Genomic DNA, 15426 nt, shown 5'->3' with positions numbered 1-15426 from the left:
ATGGAGAGGGACAGAAATGAGAGAGAGGCAGGGAGGGGCAGAGACGGTGCGGACTCAGGTCTGGTATACCAAGTCCAGCCAGCAGAGGGCGCCCCTCCCCTTCCCCGGTAGCTCCGCCCCTGGCCCGTCGGCCCCGCCTCCTCACCGCCCTCCGAGTCCGAGTCCCGGTCCGACTGGCCCGCGCTGCTCACAATGTTGGCCAGGTGCACCGCCGTCCAGGCAAAGGGCATGCGGTAGCGGCCCAGACGGGTGCAGAACTGCTCAGCCGCCAGGCGCAGCTTCTCTAGCTTCTCTTTGTTCTATGGGGAGACGCCGGAAACACACCCCACAATCTCAGTGCCCCAGGCCCTCTGAATCCAGGATCTGCCCTGCCTGGGGACCCCTTCACTACCTGGCCCAGCTTCCCACGCTTACCTTGGCTGTGTCCACCTCCTTCATCACCATGTAGGGCTCGCAGCACTCGCTGATGTCCCCCTGCTGCAGCACCTTCTCCAGCTGAGGGGCAGACAAGGCCAGTGAGGCACTGCTGGGGCTGCAACCTCCCCAAGCCACACCCAACTTCCCTGACCCTCACAGCCTCCCACACATTCCGTTCCATCCAGCTAGGGCTCTCGGTTCCAACACCAACCATGGCTCCCACTGTCCTTGGGATTGAGTGCTAGCTCTCAGCCTGGGCAACCAGCTACACCCTCCCCACCTTTTAAACCCGGCCCCAAACCCAAGACTCCATTTTTTCCCCCACATTTACATCTTTCTTTGTTAGTATAAACAGAGTCCACATCAAGCATGGCTCTGAGCCTGGACTCCAATCCTGACCACTGAGGGGCTATGGGACCTTGAGCACATTCCTTACCAGTTCTGTGCCTCAGTTTCCCCAACTGTAAAATGGGCCCCATGTCATCTCCCACCTCCCGGGGCTGCTGTGAGGACCAAAGACCAGAATCCGTGAAGCCTAACCGACTGGGAGCAGTGCCTGCCTTAAGATGTTCAATTAATGTCATTAGCGTAACCTAATTGAATGTTTTGGGGAAGGAAATTTGAACTCACTCCCTGAAAAAGAAAATCCCAAACGAATGTGCCAACTAGGTCTTTCTTCCTCTAATAAACTGAAAAACTCTCAACTAAAAAAAATTTTAAACATCCACCCACATGTGCTGGGATGCCATTTCTCCCCAGGCTGCCCACTCATGGGTGTCGGCTGAGCTGTAACCTCTCCAAGGAAGCCCTTGGTGATTTCTCCCCACCTGGGTTGGGTCAGAAGCTTCCTCTGGGCTCTCACCCAGCTGCCTGTACTTCCCCCATGACAGCCCTGATCACGCTTCTTAGTGACATGTCTGTCTTCTTTCATGAGAGTGGGGACCTCGCCTGCAGCCTTCACCATTATCACCCCCTTGCCAGCCCCAGTGGGTACCTTGATGACCAAGAAGATGTCGGGCGAGGGATAGGTCACGGAGAAGATGGCAGAGCGGGCCAGGGTGGAGATGGCAGGATGGGTGCCATGGGCCCGCAGTAGCCCCTTCATGGAGTCTGAGTTCAGGTCAAAGTAGAAGTTCTCCGAGATCTGGGGGCACAAGAGGCAGCTGGGCCACCACTTCCAGGAAGCCCACTACCCTGCAGCGAGGAGGGGGACTGTGAGGAAAGGGAAGAAAGGGGTTCCTACCTTCTTCTTCTCCCGCACGTCGTACAGGGCCAAGATGCCAAAGATGGGCTCGATTTCTATCTCAAACCTGCAGTAAATGGGGGTTCTCTGGCAGAGGATGACCTTGACACTCCCTCCTCCATACACCCCACTCCCTCTTGAGGTCCAGCCCAGCCTTGGTGCCTTTGTGGGGGCGGGGGGCATCTGTTTCCCACTGGGTCACAGAGAAGCACCATTCAAGGGCTTGTAGGAAAGACCTGTCCCATTTTGCCAAAGGGGAAACGAAGGCACCAAGAGATTACCTCCCCCACCTCCCCCGCCCGCCTTCCTCCCTCAGTAAGTAACTCACACAGAGTCCCTCCTGCTGAAACCACGGCCCTTGTTCGGTTGGCATGGAGGCAGCTTTTGGCACATCAATCCCCCCCCACACCCGAGTCCCATCTTGAAATTCTCGACTCCTGGGCCTCCCTGCCTCCCCTCCCTGAGGTGTCCTCTACGGCTTCTGCCATCCTGGGCTGAGTCCCATCTTCGATCGCCGAAACAGCCCCCATAACCGCCTCCCTGTCTTACTCTGCCCTGCTCATTTCTACTCATCATCCACGTGCCTCCTAAGGAAACATCTTAAAACTTAAAATTTGGGACTACCCTGGTGGTCCAGTGGTTAAGAATCCGCCTTCCAATGCAGGGGACGTGGGTTCGATCCCTGGTCGGGGAACTAAGATCCCACATGCCGCGGGGCAACTAAGCCCACGCGCCGCAACTACTGAGCCCGCACCACCATTAGAGAGCCTGCGTGCCACAACTTTGAACCTGTGAGCCACAACTAAGAACCCGTGTGCCACAACGAAAGATCCTGCATGCCGCAACGAAGATCCTGCATGCTGCAAAGAAGATCCCACATGCCGCAACTAAGACCTGATGCAGCCAAATAAATAAATAAATATTTTTTAAAAAAAGAAGGTAGTAAGAATAAAAAAAAAACCAAAACTTAAAATTTGAGGCTCCTCACTGCCCTGCGTGGCCCTGTCCCGCCCACTTCTTGGCCTCAATTTTCCTTTCTCCAGACATCTACTGGCCTCTGTTTGTGCTGTATCCCCCACCTACAGAGCCCTGTGTGGTCATCCCACAGTTACACGGCCTTGCATACAGTAGATGCTTAATGAGTGTTTGTTGAATGACTGGATGAGCTCAGAGAGCCAGTTCCCAGCCCGTGTGCTTGAGGCAGGAGGCCCACCCGGGCCTCAGGCCAGATGGGACCTCCCTTTCCTGCCCCCATCCAGGCAGGAACTGAGAGTTGGGGAGGGGCAGGGCTGGGCTCAGGTCCAAGGCCACATCCTGTTTAGCTCCATTCCCACGAACGCTGGCTGCTCCCAGGGGGCGATGTGGAGGGGGCCTTGGGCAGCTGGAAGCCAGGCCCAGGGTCACCAGCGCCCCCTCTAGCCTGGGTCCTAGCAGCAGCCTGGGCGAGGGCCAGACTCTGGCCTCACAACTCGTGATCTTGGGCACAATGACCTTTCCACCCTGTGCCTTGGTTTCCCACCTGCACCCACATCGCATGTTGTGGTGAAGGTCAGTGTTAATACACATGGAGGGCTGAGAACTGAGCCTGACACACAACTGGAGCTTAGGATTGGCGGTTTTGAATAATGCAAAAGGGAGTCTTATTTTCCAGCCTGAGAGCCCACAGGTGTCCTCATAGGTCTCAGGGCTGCACACGGTAATGGCATAGCTCGAGTAGTGAGCGCCGAGTGTGTGCCACACCATAAGCCACATGGTCCCCCCCCCAGGGACGGGTCAGCACACTCACTTAAGCGACAGACACTTGACCAGAATCCTCTGTCCAAAGTGCTCTCGGGGTGGCTCCGGGCGGCTGCAGCGTTCCACGGCCTCATCCTGCCAAGAGCCGAAGGGGCAGCTGGGACACATCCTCCAGGAAGGGCTTGGAATGTGTGGCCTGAGACCAGCTCTACCCGCAGGCTGACTAAACTTCTTTCAGTCCCCTGCCTCTGAGCCTTTGCACATGCTGTTCCCGCTACCTGGAATGCCCTTCTTCTCCCTTCCTCCTTGCCTGGCCGATACATGCTCATCGTCAGGTCGCACCTTAGCTGGAACTTCCTCCAGGAAGCCTTCCCTCACTCAGAGCCACTTGATGTTCCAGATGCTCAACAGGCCCTGCTGCAATGGGCCACATGGCTGGGACATTGTGGGCCATGTGAGGGACAATGACACACATCTCATCATGGTACTATTCTGGGTTGTCATTTCCTGGTATCTCTCCTCCCCTAGGCTGTGAACTCGGAGAGCAAAGACTGGCTCTATCTTGTTCGTGGCTGTATCCCCAGTGCCTGCTATATAACTGGCACTCAAAACATCTTGGTTGGATAAACACAGAGGTATGTAGTAGGTACATACTAAAAAGTGGTTGAATAGACATATACAGAAAGTATTTGATTAATGCTGACTGGACATATATAGAGACGTGTACTAGACACCCAATAAGTACTAGCTGAATAAAATATTGGGGTATACAGCAAGCATTCAATAAATGGCTGAATTAAAACACAGATGTATATACTAGGTGCCTAATAAAAGTTAGTTGGATAAATATAGGTACACATGGTAGGTGCTCGATAAACATTAGTTGCTCAAATGCTGTTTAATTAAATAGAAGACTATACAGTAGGCATACAGTTAACATTGAATAAATATGAATATACGGTAAATGCACAATAAATGCTGGGTGGATAAATATAAGGGTATGTATAATAAATAAAGATCATTGAATAAAAATATAGAGTACACAGTAGGTGCCCAATAAATGCTGGATGGATAAATATAGGGGTATATATAATAAGTCATCAAATAAAAAATAGGGTACACAGTAGGTACCCAATAAATATTGGTTGATTATATGCGGTTTGATTAAAGAAAAGACTATACAGTAGGCTTACAATAAATATTGGTTGAGTAAATATAGCAGTATATAGTAGGTGCCCAATAAATGCTGGGTGGAAAAATATAGGGGTATATGGTAGGCACCCAATAGAAGCCATTGAATTAAAGTATACAATGCAGGGTATACAGTAGGCACCCAGGAAATCTTGCTGGGATCATATACTGTGATACATGTCAGTTGGATGTGTATTGACCTCAGGGCCTGTGCAGGCTAGTGGGCACCCACCTCGTCGGGCGCCGGGTAGAGGGTGAGCAGGGCACGGGACCGGTGCTGCCGCCGCAGGGCCTCATTGCGCCGGTCCACATCCTCCGGGGCCACGCGCTCTAGCAGTGAGGGCAGCAATGAGTCGGCTGCCAAGTTCCTCAGGTCGAAGATGCCAGAGGCACCACTGCTTCGTGGGGTGTCGTCTGGGGAGCCTGAGGAGTGCCGGGGGTCATCCTGCCAGCAGTAGAGAATGGGCAAGCGCTGAGTGCCAGCTGAATGCATCTCCATCCTACTCAGGTGAGACTGTCCTCATGCCCAACCTATAGATGGGGAAACTGAGGGCCAGGGGCTGGGGTCACCACTACAAGGGTCACCTGAGGGCTCTGCTGACTCTCTTTCTAGAACCTTCTGTCTGGGGAAGCCCCCTCCTTTACTATTGTGGGGAGGTTACATCCCAGTCTGGGTATCACATGACCCTTGTCTGGCCAGTCAGAACAAAACAGGTACCAACCCCAGGGATTGGCTCCAAGGTCAGGATATGCCTGGGTTGGGCCATGAGAGCCTTCCCTGGGACCCTGCTCACTGTTGCCAGGGGAGGGAGAGTTCTCACTGGGGCTGTCAATGGCCCAGGACCCTGCCTGACCTCCCAGACTCAGCTATGGTCAGAAGCAGACTACCTTGGTTCAAATCCCAGCTCAGCTCTGTGATCCTGGGTCTCTGATCCCAACCCTAAGGGCCTCAGTTTCCCCATCTACATTTATAAATAGTAACAAGGAAACAATAATTCTTGACATGATTATTACTGGTAAAAGTAGACACTCAATAAATATTGGCTGACAAAATACAGGCTCAAGACTCAACCAGGGACTGAACCCAGGCCATAGCAGTGAAAGCTCCGAATCCTAACCACTAGACCACCAGGGAACTTCCGTCTTTATCTGTAAAATGGGTGTTGCCCGATCTCACAGGATGAAAGATAAGGACAAGTATAAAACATTTAGTACACACTAAGCCCTTAATAAATGCTTATAATTGTTACCCTTAACTTTTCACTTACAGGGCTGATACATTTCCTTTTGGGTTCAAGGCTGTTTGGGTTATTTCCCATCATATGCGTTTGAGAGCTGGGGCCGCAGCCCATGCATGTACATATGCTTATAGTGACCCCTGCCCAGGGCTTCCTCACCGAGTCGTCCGGGCTGGACCTCTCATCCCCAGAAGCGTCCTGCTCGAAGACCTGGCGGGTGAGGCCCTTCTGCCTCTCTCGCTGCGTCTCTAGGGTGATGGGGCTGTATGCTGCACTCAGGTGCTGGTACCTAGGAGGAGGCGGGGCTTGGTGGGTATCAGGAATGAGGGCTCCCTAGGGCTCCCGGATGTGCTGACACACCTCCAAGGTCCAGATGATGCCTGCAAGGCCATCCACCCTCCCAGTGCTCTGCCGGAGAAGTCTGGCTACCCTTAAAGGGACGGTGGGTGGATAAACAGGAGGACCGGCAGCACACAATGGGCTCTTCTGGGCTCAGACCTGGCCTCTCTACCCTGAGCTGCCCCCGAGCCAGACCCACCTCCTGTGGGCGATTATCCAGTCCTCCGTGTACATCTCCAAGGCAGCCCTCACCTGGGCATCCAGCTTTCTGCACAAAATACAATCAGGGTAATAAACAGAGGCAGGGCCCAGTGTTAATCTTTCCAGTGGCCTGTGAGGTGGGGCCTGTCCTTCTGCCTGTTTCAGAGATACAGAGGTAGAGGCTCAGAGAGGGCAGAGGACTTGCCCAAGGTCACACAGTGGAGCCAAGAGTTGAAAGAGGGTATTCACGGGGGGCACAGAGGTAGGTGGAGTTACAGACAGGGAGGGTGTGGGGCTGAACCCACCCATCCTCGGGGATCCCAGGCTCCGTGGTGCGGCATTCCCGGGGCTGCAGCAGCAGCTCCAGGTCATCAGCTGGAAACTCGACCAGGTCCCGGAGCGGCCCAGGCTCTGCATCTGGCGGCCGGCTCAGGAGCACATCCTCAAAGTCCAGCGGCTCAATGACTTCAGTCAGTGGGACCTGAGTTGGAGCAAAGTGGCTGTGACCCGTGCCCCGGGGGGCTGGAGGGTGAGTGTGGACTTGGGCTGGCCTTGAACAAACAAGAGGGCGGTGGGAGCCATGGAGGGTGTTGGAGCTGGAGGGGCCCTGGAGGACAGTGACCTCAGCCACTCCACCCCCACCCCAGCTTGGCCGGCCCTGACCCTCTTTCCAGGCAGGAAATCACACCCTGTGCCTGGAGGGGCAGGAAACTCATGGTGGAAGGAAAGGTTTGTGGACTGCAGCAAAGAAAGAGACAACTCCTCAGGCCCTGGGGCGAGAGAGCCCCACCCCTCCCCACTGCAGCCAGAAGCACCTCCCATCCCCCAGACCGCCCTCCCCACCCTTCCCAGCTGGGTGGTCCAGGCAGCAGGAGTTGCGGGCCACAGCAGGCTGAACTTCTCCCCCACGACCCCGACCACCCACAGGGCTGCTCCCTGCAGAGAGGGGGGTCCACCACCCTCCCACTCACGCTCACTGGGGACAGGAATGGGGACAGTGCTGGGCCAGGACAGGGACCCCCTTCCCTGCCACAGCTGGGTCCCTCCCAGCCTCAGGGTCCCCACAGCAGCGGCGGGGGGGGCTCCCACTCACTCACCCCCAGGGAGCTGCTGCAGCGCCTGCTGGAGTGGGGAGAGCCACTGCGTTCCCGGGACACCTGCTTCCGCACCTCGGCAGCCACCGTCCTGTGGGGACAGGAAGGGGGTAGTTGGGGGCAGGAGAACTTGGGCAGCGGGGCCCTGGGAACCGGGGCTTCAGAGCCGACAAATTCATTCCATGAGAGGAAAATCCAGGCTATGGAAAGAAAAAAAATCAGGCCCCGGGCCAAGAGAACCCAGGCTTCAGGAGTCACAGATCTCAGCGTGTGGGCCCCAAGGCTGTGGCGCATACATCTCCCCTTTCCTCCTGCAAGCACAGAGAGAGGGCTGCTGCTGGGCAGGGCCTGAGGGCCACTGATTCCTGCGCGTCCTTCTTCCCCCTGGCCCCCGGGCTCTGAGTCCTGACCCACCAGGACTGGCTTCCAGGTCTGGAGAGAGGCCTCTACTTCCTCATCTGGAGGACCTCTGCCTCTCATCAGGAACGTGAGAACCGTTCCACCCTTGCCGGATAAGTCACTTCTGCCTCTGAACCTCAGTTTATCCATCTGTAGCTGCCCTGCTCTCATAGACCAGTGGAGCTGAGCAGGGGGCCTGGCATTCAGTGGGCATGCCACACACCCACCTTCTCAGGGAGTCTGAGACTGAGGCTGACTGTGTGTAAGAGGCCAGCATGACTCTCAGAGAGCACAACTCAGCCACCAAGGTCGGTGCCGTGGCCTTCATGGGCCGCCTGCATCTACGCTGACCTTCAGAGTCCCAGAGGATGACGGTGAAGGGGCAAGACCCACAGCGGAGGGGGCCAGCACGGGAATTTCGAACAAACCCTACAGGGGCAGGGATTCCCCAAGCTCTCAATTCCCTCAGCTGAGCTTGGAAGGAGAGGGAGCCATGCATTTACCTGGGGGAAGAGTGTGCCAGGCAGAGGGAACAGCGAGTGCAAAGGCTCTGAGGCTGGGCTCTGTTCTCTGGGCCTGGAAATCCCTGCTCCCTGGGGTCTCTGTGAAAACAGGACTAGGGCTGTGTTGTCCCTATGGAGGCCCCAGCACTGGATCCCACACATAGTAGATGCTCAATAAATTTTTTTTTTTCGCTGCGCCACATGGCTTGTGGAATTTAATTAATTAATTTATTTATTTTTTTGCGGTACGCGGGCCTCCCACTGCCGCGGGCTCTCCCACTGCGGAGCACAGGCTCCGGACGTGCAGGCTCAGCGGCCACGGCTCACGGGCCCAGCCACTCCGCGGCATGCAGGATCCTCCCGGACCGGGGCATGAACCCGCGCCCCCGGCATCGGCAGGCGGACTCCCAACCACTGCGCCACCGGGGAAGCCCGGCTTGTGGAATTTTAGTTCCTCGACCAGGGATCACACTCCAGCATACGGCAGTGAAAGCACCAAGACCTAACCACTGGACTGCCAGGGAATTCCCATCAATACATGTTTTTTTTTTTTTTTGCGGTACGTGGGCCTCTCACTGTTGTGGCCTCTCCCGCTGTGGAGCACAGGCTCCAAACGCGCAGGCTCAGCGGCCATGGCTCATGGGCTCAGCCGCTCCGCGGCATGTGGGATCTTCCCGGACCAGGGCACGAACCCGTGTCCCCTGCATCGGCAGGCGGACTCTCAACCGCTGCGCCACCAGGGAAGCCCAATAAATGTTTTTTTGATGGAATGAGTGAATCCCTTCCAATCTCCCTCTTGGTCCAACTTGCGTAAATCTACTGTCAGTTGGGGGAAGCCCCTTATCTTTTAGCTGTGTGGCTTTGGACAGGTGGAACAACCTTTCTGGGCCTCAGTTTCTCTTAAAATCAGGAAGGCAAGGCAACGGCTGAGGGGTTCAGGCCTCAATCGCTCCTGCTTCCCTCTTTTCTCTTATGCTTGGAAATTTTCTTAATAAAAAGTTGTACCCCTGGGACTTCCCTGGTGGTGCGGTGGCTAAGACACCGTGCTCCCAACGCAGGGGGCCCGGGTTCGATCCCCGGTCAGGGAACTAGATCCCACATGCCGCAACTAAAGACCCCACATGCTGCAACTAAGATCCAGAGCAGCCACATAAATAAACATTTTAAAAAATAAAATAAAAATAAAAAGTTGTGCCCCATAAAGCGCTATGTTGAGGATTGCAAATGTGGCCCACAAGCGTCCAATGCAACGGATGTGTGAGGTGGGCCTAGGAAAGACAGGTGTGGAGTGGGGATAATTAGGAGCTTCAGCCCTGCCTGTAAGCCTCCGAACTCAAATCCGTGTGGGTCAAACAAAACTTGGCCACGACCCTGATCCAATGTGGGGCCTCCAATTTGAGACCCCAGCCTCATTCCTTCTCTGTCCCTGGATTCTATTTCTTTTCTCTGTCAACTGTCTCAGAGTCTTGCTTCTGTTGGACGGGAGGTGCAAGGAAGCAGGGAAGGGAAGAGAAGCTTGTAGGAAATTCAAAGAATGTTAAAAATGAGGGATTTGTGGAACTCCCTGGCGGTCCAGTGGTTAGGACTCCGCGCTTTCACTGCTGAGGGCACAGGTTCAGTCCCTGGTTGGGGAACTAAGATCCTGCAAGCCAGGCGATGCTTGGGGGGAGGAAAAATTAGGGATTTGTCCTCAAATTCCCCAAGTCCAGGCCACTTCCTCTGGAAGCATGGGCACACAGAGGAGGATTGGGGGTGATTTACGAAAGATGCCGTATCAGGGAACCTGTCTGTGCCCTGGTCCCAGCTGTTCTGCAGCTGCTGCCCCAGAACAGGGAGGGGGGTGGGGAGGGCTGAGCCTCCAGCTTCATTTTGCCACGGGCCTTAGAGTGAGGCCCCCAGAGTGGGAGAAGGCTGGGTCCACAACGGTGTGGCCACGGGAGCCAGTTTACTGAGTCACAGAGCTCTGCACTTGGAGCTGGGCGAGCAGGGGTGAATGACATCTTTTCTCTGGACCTCTGGGCTCGGGACAGTACCCACGACTTATTGAGCTGTTCTGAGTGTAGGGCCTGGCACATAGTAAGTGCTCAATTAAAGCTAGCTGTCACCACGTTGCCTCACAGAGCATCCTGGGAAACTGGAATTTCTGACCCTGCTTTGTATACCAAAGGTGAGTGAGGCTCAGAGACGGGTCGTGAGGCACCCAGGGTCACACAGCAGAACGCAGCGGTGCCCAGAATTGAACCCTGGTCAGCTGGAGGTCAAAGTCCTTTAGCGCTAGGCATTCCATGATGGGGAGCAGGGCCAAGAACAGGGGCTCCAGAACCTGCCCCTTCCCTGTCCACACTCACCCGCTCCCCACTCCGAAGAGCAGTCCCATCCAGTCTCGAGGCTTCAACACCATCTAAACACCAACAGATCCTCAAATCTGCCCCATGACCGTAACCTGCCCTCCCATCATCCTCTCTGTCTCACTAAGGGCAGCCCTACTCTCTTGGATGCTTGGGACCCACACCTGGGAGTCACCGTCAACCCCTCTCTCTTTCTCACTCCCACATCAGATCTGCTTCAGATGTTCCCGTGGACCACATTTCAAAAAGGGAGGCGAAATGCTGAGCTGAATTTAGTGGGTTTTCTCAGGAAGGGATCTCAGCATTCAATGAGGGAAACTGCAAAGATCAGGTGGTGGCGTTTAGCTCTTGGTGAGATATATCCTTCTAAGGTGAAAACTCCACAACCCTATGTGTTACTAAAGAGATGCTCAGAGGGGAAACATGAAGTAGTGGCATCACTGGGAATTCATGTGAGACTGTGTACCTCCCCTCCAGGGCTGGCCAGATTAACAGAGGACTACCCTCACAGGGGAGGAGGATGACAAAACCAGAAACAAGAACGGCTTAAGCCTTGATGCTGTGTTCCCACTTCTGTAAAGAGTGAGGGAAGAAAATGAGTAAATATAAAACCATGAAGAGATTCCTCCTCATATCCCACCCTACCCCTCCTGGACTGACAGAAAAATTTAAAGGCAAATAATATGAGTGCCAGCAAGGATGCGGAGCAATGGGAACCCTCATCTGCTGCTGGAGGAACCCCTCTGGAAAACCATCTGTAAATTTACAGGCAGAGTTGAAAATATGCCAATCCAGCAATTCCACTCTGAGGCGTAGATACTCAGGAGGAAATACATGGCCGAGAATGTTCATGGCAGCTCTGATCATGACAGCCTCAAAGGGAAACAACTCACAAGATCCTTGACCAAAGATGGAGAACACACAAGAAACAGGGGGAATAGTATGCAGCAATGAAAAAGGATGAGCCAGACTACAGGCGGCAGCACAGATGCTGCCGACATTACGCTGCCACATAGGACTTGACATCCTGTGTGGTTCCGTTTATGAGATGTTCTAAACAGACAAAGCCAACCCACTGCAGATAGGAAGCCAACTTGGATGGAGAAACCATAATGTAAGTGAGGAAGAAACAGTAGCTACCACCAGCATGGCCGTTCCCTGAGGGGCAGAATCAAGTGCAGATCACCTTGAGAGGGGCCTGCTGGAGTGGGGAGGCTTGGGAAGGTAGAGATGGCCCCTGTCTTTTTTTTTTTTTTTTTTTGGCAGCATCACACAGCATGCAGGATCTTAGTTCCCCGACCAGGGATTGAACCTGTGCCCCATGCAGTGGAAGCACGGAGTCCTAACCACTGGACAGCCAGGGAATTCCCAAGACAGCCCGTCTTGATCCGAGTGACTTTTCCCCTGGCACTTGTTTCATGATTACTCCTTACTTAAACTTAGCATTTTTCTGTATACATGTCACCTGTTACAATTTTTTTAAAGGTAAAAAATAATCACCTACGCCTAAGCTCACGTCTGCAAATATATTTGGGGACAGGAGTGGGAGGAAGATATTTCCTGGAAATCCCACAGGTACTTTTGGAATTTCGTCAATGTCTTGTTGTGCTCCCACCCCTCCAACAAAGCATTTCTTTAAATGAGAACGGCAAACTGCCCCACATCAGACAACTGAGGGGCAAAATAATGACACTGTTCTCAGAAGCCTGGGAAGCATGAATGGACATCCTTGCGGACAGGAGAGGGCAGGAAGAGGCACGGTTTCCAAGACTGTTCTCAACTCTGGAGCCACACGCTTTTGGGCTACTTCCCCCCCGAGAGACCCTTGAGAGTGACCTAACCACTTTGGGTTTTGGTTTCAATAGTTATACCGATGTCAACGGGCTCTGGTGACAATTAGTGACATCTCAGACGGGGACCAGCATGCGATAAGCACATTAAAAGTGCTGGTCGTGGGAATTCCGTGGCGGTCCAGTGGTTAGGACTCCAGGCTTCCACTGTAGGGGTCATGGGTTTGATCCCTGGTCGGGGAACTAAGATCCCGCAAGCCAAGCCAAGCCACACAGCCAAAAAAAAAAAAAAAAAAAAAAGTGCTGGTCGTTATCACCATTCCAGATTGGACTTTATTTTAAAGAGTACGAGTCAAAAAAAAAAAAAGAACATTATGTTGCATACAATACTATTTGTGCGTGTTGTGTACGTTCATAAGAGTTCGTTTGTTGTTGTTCCTTCTGGCCATGCCTCACGGCTTGCAGGATCTCAGTTCCCTGACCAGGGATCGAACCCGGGCCCCTGCAGTGAAAGCGCCGAGTCCTAACCACTGGACCACCAGGGAATTCCCGAGTTTGTATTTTTAAGTTGTCCCCCCAAATCTTTGTTTTAAATGGACCTTTTCATTAGGAAACTGGGGGACTGTCTAATATTCAGATTAATATGGCATTTGTGGAATGAATAGTTGAATGAACAAGCAGATGAATATAGGCCTAGGTCTGAGCATGTAGATACCTGGGTGCCCACCAGTCTGCTGAGGAGACCTTGTTAGAGGGTGGCTGGAAGACTTGAGCCATTTGCTTGTGGTTCACTGGGGCCCCAGGATCTTTCTCTGCTTTTCTTACCCTGAACTCTATAGAGCAACCATTCCCCAGGGCAAAACCCAGGGCCTCTCTTTCTCACTTGAGTGGACGCCAGGACCCAAGGACATAGGGGCTGAGAGGCAAAAAAACAGACAGCAATAACCTCCCCAAGCTCACAAACACCAAAGGTCCAAAAGAGAGGAACGATTCAGAGACACAGAGATAACAGAACATAAAAATTGCCCAACCACTATGCCCCAGACACCAGGTCACAATGTCCCTCGTCTGTTCCGAACTCTTCATGGCCCCCACCTCACTCAGGGTAAAAGTTAAACTCCTCCCCACAACCCACAAGCCCTGTACAACCTGCTCCCACTGCCCCCCTCCTCACTCTGCTCCAGCCTGACTGGCTTTCCTCAGATGCTCTGTGAACATCTGCTCCTGCCCCTGGGCCTTTGCACTTGCCCTTCCCTGTGTTTGGACTGCTCTTCCCCCTTGTCTGGGCATGGACCCCTCCCTCACCTCCATCAGATCTTTGTTTAAATGCCACCTTCTCCTCCAGGCCTTCCTGACCCGCCTCCCAGATCTAAAATAGTCCTCACATTCCCCATCTCCCTTCTCTGCCTTGTATGTCCTGATACCACTTACCACTAACATATAATCTACTTTATCCTGCTTCTCCTCTGCCTCCGCCACTGTATCTGCCCCCAAGGGTGGGATCTTTTCTTGTGTCTCCGTCAGGGCAGGGCTGACTCTTTCACCTGGGGGTGATCAGGGGAGGTCCCTGCCCGCCTCCCGCCCCACCCCACCCCACCCCTGCCCCGCTGTGAGAGAAACACCCCCCACCCCAGCAGATTCTGAACCCACTATTGGAGGCAAAGACCCGAATGGGTGAAAGGCTCTTCAGCCCCAAGAGAGTCTGACATCCCCCTCCCTGGCCAATCTCTTACAATCACCAGTGGCCACGGAAATGGATCCCCCAGCGCCTGGCGCCTGTCCCCTCCCCCCGTCTGCCCACCAGCTGGTTCCGTCCCCCGCCCCCACTCCTTCCATTCAATCACCATCCATCTCCAGAGCGTCCAGCCGGTGCTGGGAGAGCCTGAAGCAGGGCTGGGGGCGGGGGGACATTCACAGCTGTCCCCTGCCCCCCAGACAGCTGGGCACGGGACCCTCACGGGGAGAAGATCACGGGAAACTTCCCGAGGGGGTTCAAAGGCCGCCAGGAGCACCGTCCCTGTTCCCAAATCTCGGCGCCTGATGCGTCCCTACCCCACACCAGGCCCAGAGGATGGGACGGAAAAAGCCCCCCAACTCCCACGCTTGAGGAGCTAGGGGGCCGGGGGAGGGGCCAGGAGATGGGTAGGACGCGCGGAGGGCGCCGGGCAGCGCTTTCCCCGCGCCGCCTCCTCCAGGAAGGCCCCCCGGGCACGCCCCCACGCGTCCCACCGGTTCCAAGGGAAGACCTCAGCCACCACCGCGCCCGCAGCCCCTCCGCGACCCCCAGCCCGGAACCCCCCCGCCCTCCCCACCTCCCCACGCCTGCGCCCCCGGCCGGACAAGCGGGCCGGATTTGGCCAAGGCGGAAGGAGCTTGAATGGGGGGCGCCCAGAAGAGGGAGGGCCGGGCCGCCCCGGGGCGGGGCTCCGACACGTGGGGGCGGCCCGGGAGGGGGCCCGGCAGCCGCACTACCTGTTGATCTTGTGTGCGAAGGCGCGGCGCTCGGCTACCGCCATGGCGCTCCGCGCGTCCAGCCGCCGGCCCCGCCGCTGCAACCCCGCGCACCGTCCCCGCCGTGGCCGCCGCCACCGCCGCCTCCCGGTTCTGGGCAGCCCGGGCTGGGCGGGGCCGGGGGCGGGGCCCTTCCGGGTGTCCCGGGCCGCTCCGTGCTGCCCCTGCTGGCCGGAGGGGGCGCGGGTCCCCCGGCCGCCTTTGCGGCCCTCGACGCTGGCCTGGGGAAACTGAGGGGGGTAGGGGAGGAGAGGATAAGGGACTGAGGCTGGGGGCCTCGGACTTCCTCCCGGGGGCTGCTCTTTCTGCCCTCTGGCTAGCAATCACTATAATCACCATAATAATTATAATCTCGAGCGTTTATTAAGCACGGCCCTGCAGTTCTGATATGTGGGAGGACCTATTCTTTCCTCCA

At 55.2% G+C, this 15426-nt stretch overlaps 1 protein-coding gene across 4 annotated transcripts in view; it reads right to left on the bottom strand.

Annotated features, from left to right (window-relative positions):
• DOCK6 (dedicator of cytokinesis 6) overlaps positions 1-15091 on the bottom strand; it is a 42727-nt gene extending 27636 nt beyond the window's left edge. For all 4 annotated transcript variants that reach the window (XR_014296476.1, XR_014296477.1, XM_082650424.1 and 1 more), the window contains exons 1-11: positions 14973-15091; positions 7464-7551; positions 6672-6847; positions 6365-6433; positions 5986-6115; positions 4821-5033; positions 3447-3532; positions 1661-1727; positions 1412-1561; positions 415-495; positions 146-299 (exon numbers count right to left, since the gene is read on the bottom strand). Coding sequence is in view for 2 of the 4 variants with exons in the window: in XM_082650424.1 (XP_082506550.1) it covers positions 146-299; positions 415-495; positions 1412-1561; positions 1661-1727; positions 3447-3532; positions 4821-5033; positions 5986-6115; positions 6365-6433; positions 6672-6847; positions 7464-7551; positions 14973-15016 (1258 nt within the window). In the remaining 2 variants the exon portion in view is untranslated. The remainder of the gene's footprint in view (positions 1-145; positions 300-414; positions 496-1411; positions 1562-1660; positions 1728-3446; positions 3533-4820; positions 5034-5985; positions 6116-6364; positions 6434-6671; positions 6848-7463; positions 7552-14972) is intronic.
• Between the last annotated feature and the right edge of the window lie 335 nt (positions 15092-15426).

This window comes from Grampus griseus, assembly GCF_964374135.1.
Source record: "Grampus griseus genome assembly, chromosome: 3".
NCBI lineage: Eukaryota > Metazoa > Chordata > Mammalia > Artiodactyla > Delphinidae > Grampus > Grampus griseus.
This window is presented reverse-complemented; position numbering and strand designations above follow the sequence as displayed.